The 17,300-nt window shown below is 36.8% G+C and overlaps 2 protein-coding genes across 3 annotated transcripts; one reads left to right on the top strand and one right to left on the bottom strand.

Moving 5' to 3' along the window:
• Positions 1-993: 993 nt before the first annotated feature.
• On the bottom strand, positions 994-2,750 carry LOC129370933 (kallikrein-1-like). Its single transcript, XM_055047217.1, has 6 exons — positions 2,683-2,750; positions 2,256-2,462; positions 2,009-2,183; positions 1,651-1,712; positions 1,430-1,551; positions 994-1,348 (listed from the first exon to the last, which is right to left on the bottom strand). Exons 1-6 carry the CDS (start codon positions 2,717-2,719, stop codon positions 1,199-1,201), a joined length of 753 nt encoding a protein of 250 aa, XP_054903192.1. The 5' UTR covers positions 2,720-2,750; the 3' UTR covers positions 994-1,198.
• An 8,838-nt stretch (positions 2,751-11,588) lies between these two features.
• On the top strand, positions 11,589-17,092 carry arl4aa (ADP-ribosylation factor-like 4aa). 2 transcript variants are annotated; one of them, XM_055047332.1, is made up of 2 exons: positions 11,589-11,722; positions 15,117-17,092. In XM_055047332.1, the coding sequence occupies exon 2, from the start codon at positions 15,219-15,221 to the stop codon at positions 15,819-15,821; it is 603 nt and encodes a 200-aa protein (XP_054903307.1). In that variant the 5' UTR covers positions 11,589-11,722; positions 15,117-15,218; the 3' UTR covers positions 15,822-17,092. The 2 variants fall into 2 exon arrangements, with proteins under 2 accessions (XP_054903307.1, XP_054903306.1); XM_055047331.1 differs by lacking the exon at positions 11,589-11,722 and adding an exon at positions 12,050-12,369.
• The last annotated feature ends 208 nt before the right edge of the window (positions 17,093-17,300 follow it).

Below are 17,300 nucleotides of genomic sequence, written 5' to 3'. Positions count from 1 at the left end.
GGTGACAATGATGCAGTATGATCCAATTAACTCTTAGATTCTTGAATATGGGTTGTTGTTATGTTTTTACATGATGTTTTAAGATCTTGTTCAATGTGCCCCATTTTAACATTGTGCCCACCCAACCCCCCTTAAAGGTTTCTGCACTGACCTGAGGCAAATCTTTTCTGTTTAATTTGATGCAATATTATCAGTGAAACACATTGTAACAAAAAAGTCTTAAACAACTTATTTTAGCAGCACTAAAATCTTTTTAGTTCTCCAGATTTTACTATAAACTTTCTAGAGAACTTCTGTCAAAATTAAAACTTTGAAAATTAAATTATAATTTTTGAGACTTTTACATAATAAACAAGTAAAATAGATTTTAATTTCAACATTGAAAGCAAATATTTTTTAACTTCTTCCTTTACATTGCAGGTGTTTTTTACGTAAATGTTTTGAAGATGATTTTTTTTTATTGCTTTGTGTAGGCCTATAAAAAGTGTTAAAATTAAAAATTGACAGTGACACTTTGATTAACTGCAGTAAAAGAAAATTATCTACAAAATTTTTATGTTAAATTTCTGCCAACAAGAAGTTACCATAAATTTAATTTACCTGTTTTTATTTTCTTAAAACTTATTTCATTCCAGACTTTGACTTTTGACCTCATGTCCTCTGTATCTTCATTAAAAATATAATGTCTATTAAATTTATATTAGGATTTTGTCATTTGTTTGTTGTATTGTTATTTCAGTTTAATTATTTTTGTGCACAGCTCTTTGGTCTTTTTGGAGTTTAAAATTCTCCATATCAAGAATAGTAACTAGAGCTGCAGAGTTTAGATACTGGATGCTCATTTCTCATCTAAAAGACAAAAACAGAATAAATAAATTTCTTCTGGTTTTCCTTTTCATGAGATTTAATTCTTGTCACAGTTTCAGACTCAGTTCAGGGAAAATATCAACTGAACAAACTTTATGATGAATGTAAAGACAATCAGCCAGAAAATGTTTATTGTTCATTCATTTATTGATTAATTTTTCATTTTTGAGACAGAGAAGGATCCATTAGGAAGATCAAGGATAAATGAGAAAAAAAACTATTAATTTATTCTAATTCTACAAACATGTGAATCAAACTGATTAAAATGCAAAGATAAAATTATATCGGAGAGGAAATTTGATGAGAATTACATTTCATGACATTTTATGTTTTATTTATGGGCAATTGTTGTTTTTATCCATCCAATGTATTCACACACATCCATGATGGAAACTGGTTTCTTACATGCATAGTGTGAGGTTTCAACAGAAATCACACCATAAACCATGTCGTTGAACACCACTGCTGAACCATAGTCGCCCTGAAGAAAAAAATTATATCCATGTTAAAATCAGGAAAGTCTTCTAATCACTGTAGAGAGATACTGAAGAGACAAACTTACATAACATGCATCCTTGTTCGGTTCTTCAACACGGAATATATGCCCAAATGACCGGGATTGGGAAACCAGACCAACTTTCATGTCAACACACTGAAGATGTTTTGCAATACGACCAGAACGTACTGTAGAGAAACATGAGAATCAAACACATGTTCTTCATTCGACCTTCTCAGTAGAGACAAAAACAGATTTTATTCTTATAACTTCAATATTTCTCTCACATCGCCGATCATTGGGGCCGGTTGTAGTGTCTCCCTCTCCTGCCAGCTGTACAGTATCACCACTGAAACACAATTAGAAAAAATGTAAAAATACAAGCTGACAATGTAGAAAAAATATTTTTATGAAGGACAATGGAAGAACAGAAAATAAATCTATGAAGGACTTCATGCACTGACACAGGAGTGTCCACCTCCAGTCTCGATTTTCTTTGTCCTTTGTCCTTTAAATGTGTCTCTGGTCCAACACACCTGAGCTAAACTGTTGACCTGATTACCTGACTCAGGTGTGCTGAAGCAGAGGCAGCAGGACTGGAGACAGAAAATCTGAAGTCATGTTTTTGATCAGAGAAAGACTTACATTTTGAGACGTTTACTGCAGTCTGGAAGCTTAGCAACTGGGACATCTGTCACTGGTGTCGGAAGCTTTAGCAATATGATCTCATGCATCCGGCTGTCTTCACGATACAGCACAGGAGGTTGTACAATTACTTGAGAAGTTCCTTGAGCAGTCCTTGGATGAACTTTTAAGAATGCTACAGTATTTCTGCAGATAAAAAAATTATTTTAATGAACACATAGAAAACCTGATCATCTGCAGATAAAACTGTGTTGATCTCTCCTACCTTGGCCCAACTCCAAGCAGCTTGCTCCAGTCAGGATCCACTGAGGGTGGATCAGAGATCCTCCACAGATGGTCGTTGACTTCTCACTGGTTGATTCTATCCGAACATGATAAAGACGCTCCGTGTCAGCACAGTTTTGACCGCCAATGATTCTCTTCTGCAGAGAAACAGCTGAGTTCACTGAAACACCTATCGAAGAAAAAGAATGACTTTATTCAGAAACCAGGTGCAAACATGACTGCTGGATCAGAAAAAAGATAAACAGTTAAAGATTAATAAGCATCACAGTTTGTATGCAAAGAAGTTTCAATCTGAAATAGAAGTTTGAGAATCACAGAGAGCATCAACCTCCCTGGAACCAGTGGAAGTGTCTCCAGTTTCCCCAGTGTGTCCAGTGTTTCTGACTCACCCAGCCCCAGCAGCAGCAGAACCTTCAGCAGAGCCATTGGTGGTCCAGCTTCCTGTGAATGTCTGCAGTCCTGCAGGAGCTTTTAAACTCTGTTCACAACTTCCTCCTGGATAGAAAGCCACCAATCACAGGACAGACACTGATCTGAACAGAGGAACTTCAACATTTCATTGTTCTAAAGACACTTTAAAAAAGTTTTTGTTACACTGACAAATTATTCCACTAATGTCCAAACATTTCCCCTCTTATAAATTAAATTATCAGCCAATGAAACAAGAACTTTTCCATCAATATTAAGGAATTGACTTAAAACTAGCAGATCCTATATTTGACTGCAAAGCTGTTTGTAAGTTTTTTCTTATCTCAAATGAAGTGAGAGATTTACAGTGGGATTTGCTCAAGTGAAAACTTGATTGTAAACTTGATTAAATAAAACTGATTTTCTGGAGGAAGAGAAACTCTTGTTTTCAGGTTGATATATATGTATATTTTTAGAGAAAATTGTTTAGTTTCCAATCTACAAAAATTAACATCTGCCTTTGCTCCTGAACGTAGAATCAGTTTGTTTTTTGATGAGCTTTGAAAATGACCCCAGTTAAGAATAAATAATTATGTGTTTTCCTCAATCTTTTTTGAGCTATTTGCATGCTTGATCACACATACATTCATTCACATCGATCAGAAAAGAATCCCTGATCCTACATTGTGAAAAACAAAAACAACAATGGAACTAAATGGCCTTCGTAAAAGAAACTATGAATCTTTTGATTTTACTGATAGGAAATCTTACAAGAAATTCTTAAGGAAGACTCTGTTATGGACAAAATGACTTTTTGTCTTTGCTGTATCTGTTTTATCTACTCACATGCACACGGCTGCATGCTGATGTAAGCATAACATTTAAGACTGAAAAAAGTCACACATAAAAACTGATGAAGGAAGGCCAAGACCTTAGAGAGGAAGCAGAATGAGGAGAAAATCAAGCAGAACTCATGCTACAATCTTTGCTTCGCTTAGTGTTACCTCTGTGCACTGAGTGGATCCCAGCACTGCATGATGAACATCACTCTCTACTTGTTCCATTTGGATGATGTATAACATTTGATCCTTTTCTGCATTAAAGCCTGTTTTATATTTAACCAAAACTCATTATTTCTCCAGGTAATGACACTACGGTTTCAGTTGGGTCCTGAAACTGGTAAACGGATCTGGGTGGTGCACAGAGGGGAAAATGGGTGAACTACAACAATTTTTGTCTTGGTTAGTGATTCTGCCAAGCTTTATTAACTCAACATATCTTCATCAATACAAAGATGCAACACTGTTCATTTTAAAATGAGCTATTTACATTTAAAATATAATTGGAGCATTGTTTTTTTAAAAAGCAAAAAGCCTCAAAAGGACTTGAAATTCCTAGTTTCAGACATGAGACTTGAGTTGGTCCTACTGCTGTATTAAAATAATGTTAAATATGTTGTACTGGTCCTTTACCTGTTGTGAGCTGCTGCATAAATGTAATGTAAACATATGACGTATTAAAACGTTTTATTTGTTTCACTGTCTGCAGCCTGGCAGTAGAATTTATTACAATATGGCACATGAAATCATTTAAACATTTTTTAATATTTCAAATATGTCCTGAACTCACATGCTTTGTGTACAAAACGTCACAGAAACTAAGTTTACTCTCCCTACCTGCTAATAAAAAAAACACCTGTTTTATGTGGCTGAAAGTTAGTTTGGTGTAAAGTGGAGCAAATGTGCATCAAGTTAAGGACAAACATAAAATCAAAAATAAAAAAAGCCCTGATGCTACATTGTGAAAAACAAAATCACTAATGGAATTAAAATATCCTTTGTAAAAGATACTATGAAACTTGTGATTTGATAAGAAATGTTAAAAGAAATTCACAAGGAACACTTTGTTATGGACAAAATGACTCTGTCTTTTCTCTAGCAGTAAAAATGTCTCGGTTTAATTTCATCATTCTGACCCAGTGCTGGACTAAGTGCCCACTTTGCTACAAGCAGCCTGAATATTTGGCTTCAGCTCAAAGCATGAAGCCAAATATTCCACAATTAAATAAATCAAAATGTCCCAAAAGCATATGAGAACTGGCACGATTATGAAGCTATTGAAGAAAATCTTATTTTATTTAATCTTAAAATTATTAAAAATATTCAATATGACTTAAAATTTTAATTTAGAATAGTGAGCGGCATGTAAAAGCAAGAATTTTTTTGTATCATTTGGTCTCAAGCCAAGGCATTTATTTACATTTGTTAGGCAAGAGTGTTTGGTTTGGAAATTTGTTGACAGTCCATAAGTGAACCTCCGAGTGCTTCAGGAGGGAGTGGAAGAAAGTTTGTTTTGGTCTGTGGCCTTTAAAGATGGCGCCGGGTGACTGTGCGAGACGTCAATGTCCCACAATGTCTTCTGCAGTGATGATGGTTCCAAAGCTCTATTGGCCAATAGTAGATTGACGTTTCTTTGGCAAACTTTTTTTTACATGTGAAAACCTAATTGAGGAAATAAAAAAATTATCCTCATTTCATACAAAAATCCTATGAATTATTTTTCAGTTATTCTGTAATTCCTACATTTTATGACCTAATCAAATTATTTTCACAGAAGAGTCAGCTTCTAAAAACAGCTGCTGAGTGTGAGACGGGACCCAGTTTGGGAAAACATGTTAATGTAATTCCTGTTTCATCCAAAATCCCACAGTTTGGCTTGGGTCTGTTTCCCTGAATACCCTGAAGCACCATCTGTTGAAGTGATTTAAAGTAGTGACTAATGAAACGTCAGTGGCTGGCCTGTTGTGTTTTTATGTTTTAATCATTAGTGGAACTTAAGTTGTGCTAGAAAAATTGCAAATGCTTTTTTATCAAGTGCGGTTTAATGTTGGCCCACTGTATCTAATTATCACATGCCATAAATTGTACTTTTAGAACTGTATTTTTCCTCTTACTTGAGTAAGTTGTTGGTTGAATCTCTAAAAATATACATCAAAATTTGAAATTACACACACACACATACTGAAACATTGTAAGTATTAACAAGGAACACATAAAATGCATATTAGAGAAGTTAAATTCTCCTCAACAATGAAGGTTATACTTCATTGTTAAAACTATATATTTTAATTTGTGATTAAAATATATAGTATATTCTAGAATGTACAATACACTTTTTTCCTTTATTTTTGCAGTGTATATGGTGAAATAATTTCTTAGAATGTCTGATGTTTTGCTTTTATCATAAAATACAATCAAAACATCAGATTTTTTCAGAAGTTTAGTTCGTAAAAAGTTTCATGTTGTAGTTTGACAGTAATCAGCTTGCTCCGTCTGAGAGTTTGCTGCAGAAATCTGGAAGAAATATCATCTCTGCAGACCCTGTCTGGGCCCACCTCCCAAAACTCGCTGCAACCCGAAACCTTTAACCGATGTCAGCCAGTTCAAACCATGAAGTAGATTCAAACCATGAAGTAGATTAGTTTAATTATATTCTTCCAGCACACAAAGTTTTATTAATTTCCAGTCAGTGTGATCATAACTTCTAAAAACTTTATGTGATTTATACTAAGCCTGAATTCATAAATAAAAATATGTAATATATGCAAGCTTCACAAGAAAAGAGTTGTGTAAATTAATCCAATCTGGCATCTAAATTACCTGGAGAAATTTAGACCAACTGCTCAAAATTTATTAAGAAATAAAATAAACAGAGTTGTTTCATCTGCTGCCCTCTGCTGGTTACTTAGGCACAATTATCTTTGTATGGGAGTTTCTGATTTTCACTACAAAAACACAAAATCTTACCGAGTATTTTTGTCCAGTTTTTGGTGTAAGTTTTTATTTTTTTTGCACACTTAAAATAAAACAAATCTAACTTACAAGAAACTTTTCTCCTAAATATATGAGCTTGTTTTAAGTAAATAACACCTGAATATTGGTTTCAGAAAGCACTGGTTCGACTGGCAAATTTTTTTCTCTCATAATAACCAGAAAATATTTTGTTATAAGTTTAAAAAAGAAAAAACTACTAGTACATTTTTTTTTATCACTATTCAAGAATTACTGACTTACAACAAGCTGCTGTATCTTGTAGTAAAGTTCATTGTAAGCTGGTTTTGTATTATTTCAAGTATACTGAGATATTTTCACTAAAAACTAGACAAAAACACAAAGTAGGATTTGCAACGTTAGTTAAGCTGCCAGAAACTGGGAGTTAACTTGATATTTCCAGCATTTTGTCCAGCATGCTGTTCCTGGACTTCAGCTCAGCGTTCAACACCATCATCCCCCAAGACCTGGTGGGCAAACTGGGCCCCTTAGGAATTAACACCCCCCTCTGCAACTGGCTACTGGACTTCCTCACTGACAGAACCCAGGCTGTCAGAATGGAGAACAACACCTCCGATGTCATCACCCTGAACACCGGCACCCCTCAGGGCTGTGTCCTGAGCCCCCTGCTGTTCACCCTGATGACCCACGACTGCCGTCCACACTTCAGATCCAACCACATCCTGAAGTACGCGGACGACACCACAGTGGTGGGCCTCATCCGGGACAACAACGAGACGGCCTATAGGGAGGAGGTGAGGCATCTGGTGGACTGGTGCAGTGGAAACAACCTGATCCTGAATGTCAACAAGACCAAGGAGATCATCGTAGACTTCAGGAAATCCAGACCCACCCACACACCACTCCTCATCAACGACTCAGCAGTGGAGGTCGTCAGCAGCACCAAGTTCCTGGGGGTGCACATCAACGACAACCTCAGCTGGTCTCCCCACATCTCCTCACTGGTGAAGAAGGGCCAGCAGCGCATGCACTTCCTGCGTCGGATGAAGAGAGCATCCCTCCCGCCCCCCATCCTTCAGACCTTCTACAGAGGGACCATCGAGAGCCAACTGACCAGCTACATCTCCATCTTTCTGGGAGCTGCAGGGCCTCTGACTGGAAGTCTCTACAGAGGGTGGTGAGGATAGGGGAGAAGATCACGGGGGCTCTGCTCCCCTGCATCAAGGACATCGCAGAGAGGCGCTGCCTATCCCGCGCTCACCAGATCCTCTCCGACCCCACCCACCCCAACCATGGACTGTTTTCCCCTGGCGTCTGGAAGAAGGTTCTGCAGCATCTTGTGCAGAACAACCAGACTACTGAACAGTTTCTTCCCCTGGGCCATCAGACTGCTTAACGCCACATAACACCCCTCCACACACTCACAAACCAAATGACCCCCCATGGACATGGTCAATACATGCACTTTAGTTTAGTTTTGTTCACAACACGGAACCTGTGTATTTTATGGCACTTGTATTGTATTGTATTTATTTATTGTGTAGTATAAGGTTTTAGCTCTGCTACACTGGTAGCCAAGTAACGACATTTCGTTGTCAAGAGTCACCTTGTGTTTTTTTGTACAATGACAATAAAGGAAGTCTAAGTCTCTAAGTCTCTAAGTCTTTTTAGTAAAATATTACAGACAGAAACCCATGCTATGTTTGAAGCCTTTTTCTAAATGTAGCACAGCTTGTAATACTTGTAATACTTTGGCTTTGCCACAGGGTGGGGATATATTAAAAAATATGAATCTTCCTCTCCACAATTCAATGAAAATATGAAACAGATCCTGAATTTCAAACATATACACACCTGTAAGTATATTTGATCCATTTTATCCCTTTTTAGACATTAATGAATGATTTAGATAATATTTTCTACAGTGCACAGCAGCAGATCTGAACTGAACACAAGTTTCAGAGACATTTTCACACAACTGAACATTAATGAACCACCAGAGCCTAAGTGGAGTCCCAAACTCTTTACATCTTAATAAAAGTTTGAAATTGGGGTATTTTGGATTTTTACAACGGTTTCATAAAATATAACATACTGTTACAGATTTCATATTAAATTTGTTCTATCTGAATAAACTGTGAAGCAAAAGTTTTGTACCAGAGAACCGCATATCAACCAGATAACACTGGATATGTTTCTTTTTGTTGAAGTACATTGTGTTGCTAATACTAAAATATACTAATATGTTTAATATTTATCATATATTGGAAGGACATAAGAGTAAATCTTTGCTCTTCCAGAGACACAGATAAAGTAAGGCTCATGCCTTACCTTTCACACAAAAGCTTTTGTCTTTATATGCCCCAGATGATACAATGTGCAATGTGGAGTTCCACAGGGTTGTGTTTTGGAATCTATCATATTCTTGTTTTATTTGGTTCCTTGTTATGATTTTTTTAAATCACAATTATGAAGCTGATGTTCAGTTTTAGTATTTTTTGTGTCAAAGCTCAAACTTAAAATCCAAGTTATAAAACACCCATTAAAAATGCAGCCAGGGTGAAAATATTTATTTAAAAATAAATGCTTTTTAAAATAGTTTTAGCATAATCTGAAAATAAAACCTTTTAAGCTTAATTTCTATCATACTTTATGATAGCAAAGTCAGCTTTTTTGTTTTCATCTTAATTAATTTCAAATGACTTTATTGTAAAGGGCTTTCATACATTCTCTCATTTCATAGAGCTAAAAAATGTGACTTTACTTTTTAACTTTGAGTAAGTAAGTATATGAGTAACAGAAGTGTTTTATAATTGTTTAATTGAATGTGTAGTAATCTTTTACTACACATAGGTTTTATGTAATGAACTTGTTAAATAAGTTTCAATCGTTTTGTAGGCAGATTGTTTTTTCTTCAGCTGCTCAGATTAAATTTAATAACGTGATAAACATTAAAGTGCCTCATAAAGTGAAGCAGACATGGCAGAGGCGTCAGGTTCTCACAGCGTTTAGTTGAAAGCAGATGGCTTGGCGAGTTATGAAGCTCTCTGAACAGCTGTTCATTCACTAAACGCAGAATTACAAACTCGTGAAGCCGGCACTCACTTGAAGCGTGTCTGAAATAGTTGTATGCATGAGTTTAAAGGCTCGTCTGTGACTCTGCACATAACTGACTGGCTAAATATAAAATAAATGGCGTATCGGTTTTCTGCATACCGCTTGAGCTTTATGCTGCCATGTGTGCAGTTTTTAAATTCCTGATGGATATGGAAACTCTAAGCAACAATAACAAAAGTTTTATTGTCATTTCTCATTAATGCTTATATACACGAGCTCTAGGTCAGCACACAACGACTAACCTGAAGCAAAATCTGTTTTAAAATCAATATGTGGACTGTTTGCTGAATCTTTGATTTCTTTTGGTCATAGCAGATCCTGGATGTTTGGAAACCAGAGCAAACCCTCTTTATCTCTCCATGTATTTGTTATTCTATTTTCATCCTCTCACTTTTAACATTCCTTAATTTGGTGACTTAATAATCTGGGTGTGTGGGTTGGGTTATTACTTTTCTTTTCTGTGGTTGTTTTAGTTTTCTTGCAATATAAATGGAATCTGAAACCTGTTTGCAGCTGCGATTTTGAAATGGTCTCAAAAGATGAAGATGATGTAATAGATCCCAGTGTTGTGTCAACCTACACTGGCAGTCTGTCTTGCTGCTTTGTTGAAAACAATAAATATATATCTTAAAAAAGGAAACTTGTTTTTTCACCAGCTTTTCCATTAGTTATCAATGTAACAGACATAATGCTGTATTGTGCAGAAATACCCTTTGTGCATTTTACAGTCAGTTGGTTTGTTAAATCACTCAACTTGTCCTAAATTCATCCTTGAATTTGATTGTAGAATATCTAAGCATAAAATATGTGACTGATTTTTTTTTTCCTTTAATTCCCCCCAAACCACTTTGAATTGTCTTGCGTATGAGTGACGCCATATACAGTGAATTCTGTATATGGCGAACTCTGAGTTGTTTGTAATTCAAGTGTACTATGATATTTGCACTAGAAACTACCCAAAAATACTTGTGTTTCTGCAGTACGCATCCATTTTATTGGATATTATTAAAGAGGCAGCCAGATGGGTAATAGAACATAAACCCTCTTTCAGGTCTATGTTTAGGTTTCTGGATGCAAAACAAACTCCACAAAATCACTAGTCATTAAACACAGATAAAGCCAAAGTAGAGACATTGTGTTGGACAACAACCTTTAGCAGCAACAGCCTTAAGCAGCTTCTTTGGCTCAGTCAACATTGCTTCGTTGCTTGAAATATGCTGTTTGGGGAAAACTTCAGCAGTCAGACAGATGAATTAATTACGGGGTGATGTACTCCATTTTCTAGTTTTAGTGAGAATACGAGCAGCAGCTTTCTGGATTAGCCATCTGTTTGACTTTCTATGAGAACAGTTGGATGAGTTTCTCAAGATATCAGTATTTGTTTACTTGGCTGGTAGAAGACTGACTTTGTAATTGTCTTTATGTGTCTGTGAAAGTTCAGGTCCACCACCAAACCCAGATTCCGGACATGATCTAGTTGTAACATAACTAAAAACTACTTCTACCAGTGAAGTTTTGTCTATGTTAAGCTGAACAATGTTATAACTTATCCATGCATTGATTTATTCTGGAATATAGATTCATTTTATAGTGGTTTACAACCTTGTATTACTTCTCTTTACTTTTCCACTGTAATATAATGGTTTGTTGTTATGTTTTCGTCATGCAAAGCACTGTTGTACTTTGCATGACAAGTGCAAGTGCACTGCTGCTGCAAAGTACAACAGAAAAAAAAACTCAACTTGACTTAAACCACTAGGAAAGATTTGTTTTTCTTTTAGCACAGCAAAGCAATAAGCCTAGTGGGCAGGGTGGTATAATCCCCAGCTTGTTTAGTTCTTATATTACGTCTGGAAGAAAAGAAACACATGCAGGTTATGCAACTCGGTGGCCAGCAGTGTTGATCCCCTTGTGGGGCTTTGGAGAGTGTGGCGGCGTTTCCTGCTTTCTGACCAATCACTTTAAACAAAAACATGCGGGGATAAGCGGGGCGGCGCTGTTCCCGCAAACGACACACATTCACTGTGAATGTGGCCTCGTTCTCTCTCAACCACGCACATACAGGCAAGGAAAAGCAGGGAAAACACGACGATTCTGCACGCCAAAGCAAACGGTATGTTTAGTCTCACGTCTGGATCCGGTTGTAGCTAGCTTAGCTGTCCCGGTAGTATTATTCCCAGACGCTTTTTTGGTCTAAAACACCCAAATAGGTTGGTTGGGTGCCGTGTGTATGCGCGTATTCTAGTTATCCTGTGTATCTTGGTTCTATCAAGCGTTAAACACATTGACAAGCTTCGTATTTTTGTTGTAAATGTCTTTAAACTCGCTGTATGGGTGTTTAGGATGAAATGGTGTGCCGAGCATTCTGGGCAACAGGTGATCCCGTGTTTCCAGGCACAGAACGTGAGTGGCAGTAGTTTTAGCCAATCAGCGGAAAGAGATAGGATCCCAGGAGCCAATCAGATTTGTCCGCAGTGCCGGTGTGGGTGTTGCCCCAGCCGGACAGGATACACAAGCAGTAGCAGCGGAGTCATCAGCCATAGATCCACACGGGGCGCGGAGGAGAAGCAGCCAGCCACGGGGGGTGGTGCTTCGCTGTTGTTAGGAGGATTTTTTTTTTCCGCCTTCGTTGCTGTGAAAATAAGTAGTAGTACGCCGTGAGCTGGGTTTCAGATCGAGTAGACGACAGGAGAAATCACATCTCAGCTGGGAGAGGATTAGATTTAATATTTTAACCTCAGAGGATTCTCTCACTGAGAGGTAAGGGAGTGCTACATCAAAATAAAAAATGTTTTTTTTTTGGCGTGTTAATTTTCTGGTGGGTTGGATGAAAATGTAACTCTAATTACACCCAGATTCATTTTCAAATTGTACAGTATATTTCCTAAAAATGCAGCTGGTAGATTCATGGTTTTACCTTAAATACAGTGTTACAAAGACAAAGTAGAGCAAATGAAAGCTTCATGTCAATCTATTATGAATAACCTTTGTTACAGCATTCCAAACATGCAGGGGAATTACAAATTTGGAAGAAAAGCTTACAAGCTATTGTTTATTTATTTATTTTTTTCCAAAACACTTGTGTAATATTTGTCCCTATTACAAAATTAAAAAAATAAATGACTTCATTACAGGCCTTTATTAGTTTTAAAAATATTGGAGAAAAAAATGCAACCCACTATAAATGCATAGTTTCGTAAAATGGTATGTCACACTGATTTTGGTTTGATCAGGGCCCATAATAGGCCCTTTTTAACTAGTTGTCCAATCACAATTATTAGAAATGGGCTGCCATTTCTGAAAGTAATTTATGAATTAAATAAAATTATATGTGACATTTCTGCATTGGAGCAAAGGGATATGCAATCTTTAAGTAGAAATGAAGGGGCTTGTTTAGGATACAATTTAAAGGGGCGAGAAGGCTGTTAGCAGATTTTTCTAGCATGAGTAATACAACAACATTTCCGTGTCTCCTATATATTTCTGTGAGTTGGAGGAAAAACTCAGGTACAAGAAGACCAAAAGTATGAAATGGTAAAATCTTGATGGTCAATCTTAGATTTAATCATTTGGCATCTCTTACAAAAGTTTGATGGTTTTTACTTTGCATCAGGCGCAGTGCTGCCTCCAACAGGTCATTTGTATAAATTTAACACCATTCTTCTGTTTTAGTTGCAAATCCGCCAATGTAGCTCAATTGATCAAATTTCACCAGTAGTAGGTGCTAATTTCCACCATTATTTCTGATATGGCTACTCAAAATAGCATTTGACTCAAACATCTTCTGATCTTAAAACGCTACGTTGTAGCTAAGCGAAATTTTAGCGACGTTGCCAAAAAATGAAATAAGTTGATGGTAAGAGTAGAAATAAAATCGTCTAATTATAGCTGCAATTATCTGCAGTTATTATGATATTTCAAATTGTGGGCACCCTTTCATGCCAGTAACAGTAATTTTGAGCAATTATAAAAATGTGAGTCATGTTTCTGAAAAGCAAAGGCCTGTTTCAGAAGCCATCAATGGGGCAATAGTCCTGTTTTTCCTTTTGATGGCTTTGAAAATACATTTAGTGAGAAGTTTGTAAATGTACCAATTTACAATTTAAAAGTCTGGCCTGTTTATACCAATTTCTCACCATTATTCTAAATTTCTACTTTAGAATAATGGTAGAATACTTTATACTACTATAAAATAAGTTCTTGACCAGTTGAACCACCTACCTCTATCTGTGCATAAGGTGAAGTAAATTGTAAAGTAAAATGCTTGATTTCAAATTGCTTCTTACGTCACATTTGCTTCATCTGAATTATTTTTTTAACACTGTACTGACAGCGACTCAAGATACTTCTGAGTCTTTTCCTCAGTTGAAACTTCACCACCGAAGAGTGTTGTTTTGTGAACTATTGGTCACATTTTTAAAGCTTAATTATGTAAACCCCAGACTGTGCGTCTCTGAAGTCATGCATGCTCGACTAGCCTAGACGTGTTTAGGTTTCCTGGCAAACTAAGTACAATTACCATCAGAGTTCAGAGAAACTCTGCAGGTTAAACATTGAGATGTTTTTGGATCCAACACACTTTAATCAGATCAGGACTCCAAATGCAAACAGATGGTTAGCTTTAAATGTAACTACCACAAAGATATTGTGGTCTTTACACTCAGAAATCATTAAAGAAGAATGGGAGTTTTGGGTTAGGGGCTTATGAACACTTAAAAAAGTTTAACATAAACAATATGAAGAAAGAAATGATTGCAAATCGATTTACATATATATTCTGAATATATCTCACCCATCAAAGGGATACTGAGACTTTTTTATTTTGTCAGATGAATCAAAAATATTGTTTGGTATTTTGTGCTCTTGTCATCCATGTAAGTGACTAAGTAAAGCTGGGTAATATTGGCAAAGATGATAAACTGTCCCAAATCTTATCAAGATAAACGATAAAGTTGCTGCTTTAAGACCGTTTTCAATGGCATAATAATGCAAGAACACATTTTCATAAAACAATAAACTTTAAATTCTAATGAATGAACATTTAATACTGGAACTGTAAGACATTTTAAACATCCAAAATAAAACAAACAATAAACAAAATTAATTTTTATGTCCCTGTAAACAAATTTGTCCTTCAGAAAAAAGGCTAGTTGAGACCAAGGCACCAAATTAAAAACTTTTGTCATCCAGTTTTTGTTAAAAAGAGAAAATGATAAATCATGCAAAAGGAAATTATTGAGCTCATTTTAACTGATCATAAGTTCAGCTGATTTATTGCGACAGGCGCACAAGGAGATCTGTCCATTTATTGTGGTTCTGACCACAAGTTGGAAAACCAAAATCTGATCTTAATCACACAGAGATTAACTGATTTAACAATAATTCCTCCTTTGGTGAATGTCGGATCCGATGTCTTCGGTTTGGTTAGACTAAGAATTGAAAAGCAGCATCTTTGCCTTTTGAATTCTGTCTTTTGCACCAAAGTAACACAGAGAATTTAATTTCAGGTAATCCCTGCTGTCTTTTTGGACTATAAGCGCCTGTGAAGATTACTTCCGGATCGCCTTTTGTGAACCTCGTTGGTTTCCTGTTCCTCCCGATGTGAAGCGATGGGGAATGGACTGTCTGAACAGCCTAAGTTTTCCTCCAACATGTCGTTCTTCCAGTCCTTTCACATCGCCATTCTTGGACTAGACTCTGCTGGAAAGACGACAGTGTTGTACAGACTGCAGTTCAACGAGTTCGTGAACACGGTGCCGACCAAAGGCTTCAACTCGGAGAAGGTGAAAGTGTCCCTGGGCAAAAACCGGACTGTCACCTTCCACTTCTGGGACGTTGGGGGTCAGGAGAAGCTCCGCCCCCTGTGGAAGTCGTACACGCGATGCACGGACGGCATCATATTTGTGGTGGACTCTGCAGATGCGGAGCGCATGGAGGAGGCCAAGACCGAGCTGCATAAGATCGCCAAGAGCTCGGAGAACCAGGGTGTCCCGGTGCTGGTGGTGGCCAACAAGCAGGACTTGAGGGTGTCACTGGCGCAGGGGGAGATCGAGAAGCTGCTGGCGCTGAAGGAGCTGGGCCCCGCCACGCCCTGGCACCTGCAGGCCTGCTGCGCCATTATCGGGGAGGGACTCCGAGACGGTCTGGACGAACTCTACAGGATGATCCAGAAGAGGAGAAAAATGCTTTCCCAGCAGAAGAAAAAGAGATAAACTCCTACACTGCAAAAACGCCAAATCTTACAAAGTATTTTCTTGTCTAGTTTCTAGTGCAAATATCTTAGTGCACTTGAATTAAGACACTGCTAACATAAAAGTAACTTACCAGGAGATACAGAAGCTTGTTTTAAGTAAATAATTTCTTGATTTTGACCAAAAAAAAAAGTACTAGCTTCTTTGGAAGATTTTCACTTATAGTATGGGGAAATTGTCTTCTTATAATTGACAATTTCCCCAATTGTCACTTTTTTTTATAATTGGGGAATTTGGTAGTAAATTTACTGTCAAATTGAAATTGGCAGTAAACTTAATGCCAGTTTCCATTGGCAGTAAATTCATCTACCAGTGGAACTAGCATTTTTTCACCAATATTAAGGAATTATTAACTTAAAACAAGGTCCTGTATATTGCTGAAAAAATACTTACAAGTTAGTTTATCTTATTTCAAGTGTAATAAGATGTTTGCTCTATAAAGTAGACCAAAACTGCCCTGTCAGATTTGGTGGTTTTCAGGGTAATAAAATTAGAATTTTTTTTTCTTTTTTTTTCTCCTGCTGTTATATTATGAAGGAACTATTTACCCCACATCCCCCAGTGGATTTCCAGTTTCACTGCAGGTTCATATTCACTGGGCTAAGTTTTATTAGTCCAAAGGTGAGCTTTAGGCTTCCCGGTCGTGGTCGGATGTCAACGCTGTTGATCAGGAATTGAAGGTGAAGAATTAACAGTAGGACGAGGTGAAGGTTTCAGATATGTGTAGATGTGTTTTATAGCGGAACTACGCAGCACTGAAGGTTTTGGGGTCTGGAAAGGTGATTAAAAATGCTTAAAGGATGCTATGTGATTTCGAGCGGCTGGTTTTCACCCATATTACCAAAAATAATTCAAGGCTTTGACTCGTTGAAGGGGGGACAAAAAAAGAGGTTGCACACGAGAGGCAGTTGTATTTAATTGGTTCAAATGTTGTTATATCCTGTACATTTTTTTTCCACACTGGATTTTTTTTGTTGTTTTGGAAAGAAAAGTATTATGAATTATTACAGTATCATCTGATTGTTTGCTGTCTATCTAGATTTTAAAAAATGCACTTTAGATCTTCACCTTTTCTGGAGTTTACAGATTAAAAACGGATCATATTGTGTTTCAACTTTTATATAGATATTTGGACAGAAAATGCTAATGTACAGTAGTTTTTTCCACACTGGTTGACATCAGACGATATATATGCATTACGTTTTTCTAAATAAAGTATGTTTGAAACAATACTGGAGTGGTTGGTAATACTTTAATCAAAGATTCGAGACCTTGAAAAGCGATGCCAGGGAAAAAATTAAAGGAGAGGAGCAACTAAACCAGTTCCTGCAGAGGAGCGGCTGACGTTGCAGAATAAGTTGTTCTGTGGCTCATTTATGTGACGCTTCTAAACAAAATTTATGTTCAGTCAAGCTATAGCTTCTAATCTTCACTTTGCAA

Source organism: Poeciliopsis prolifica, unplaced genomic scaffold (assembly GCF_027474105.1).
Source record: "Poeciliopsis prolifica strain line A6 unplaced genomic scaffold, Auburn_PproV2 SCAFFOLD025, whole genome shotgun sequence".
NCBI lineage: Eukaryota > Metazoa > Chordata > Actinopteri > Cyprinodontiformes > Poeciliidae > Poeciliopsis > Poeciliopsis prolifica.
The sequence above is the reverse complement of the archived record's forward strand: the minus strand, read 5'-3'. Positions and strand labels throughout refer to the sequence as shown.

Coding starts and splice junctions, on each gene's coding strand:
- LOC129370933 (XM_055047217.1), bottom strand. CDS start 2,719: ATGGCTCTGCTGAAGGTTCTGCTGCTGCTGGGGCTGG. Junction 2,463..2,682: donor TCTGCTGCTGCTGGGGCTGG/GTGAGTCAGAAA, acceptor TTTCTTCGATAG/GTGTTTCAGTGAACTCAGCT. Junction 2,184..2,255: donor AGGTAGGAGAGATCAACACA/GTTTTATCTGCA, acceptor GAAATACTGTAG/CATTCTTAAAAGTTCATCCA.
- arl4aa (XM_055047332.1), top strand. CDS start 15,219: ATGGGGAATGGACTGTCTGAACAGCCTAAGTTTTCCTCCAACATGTCG.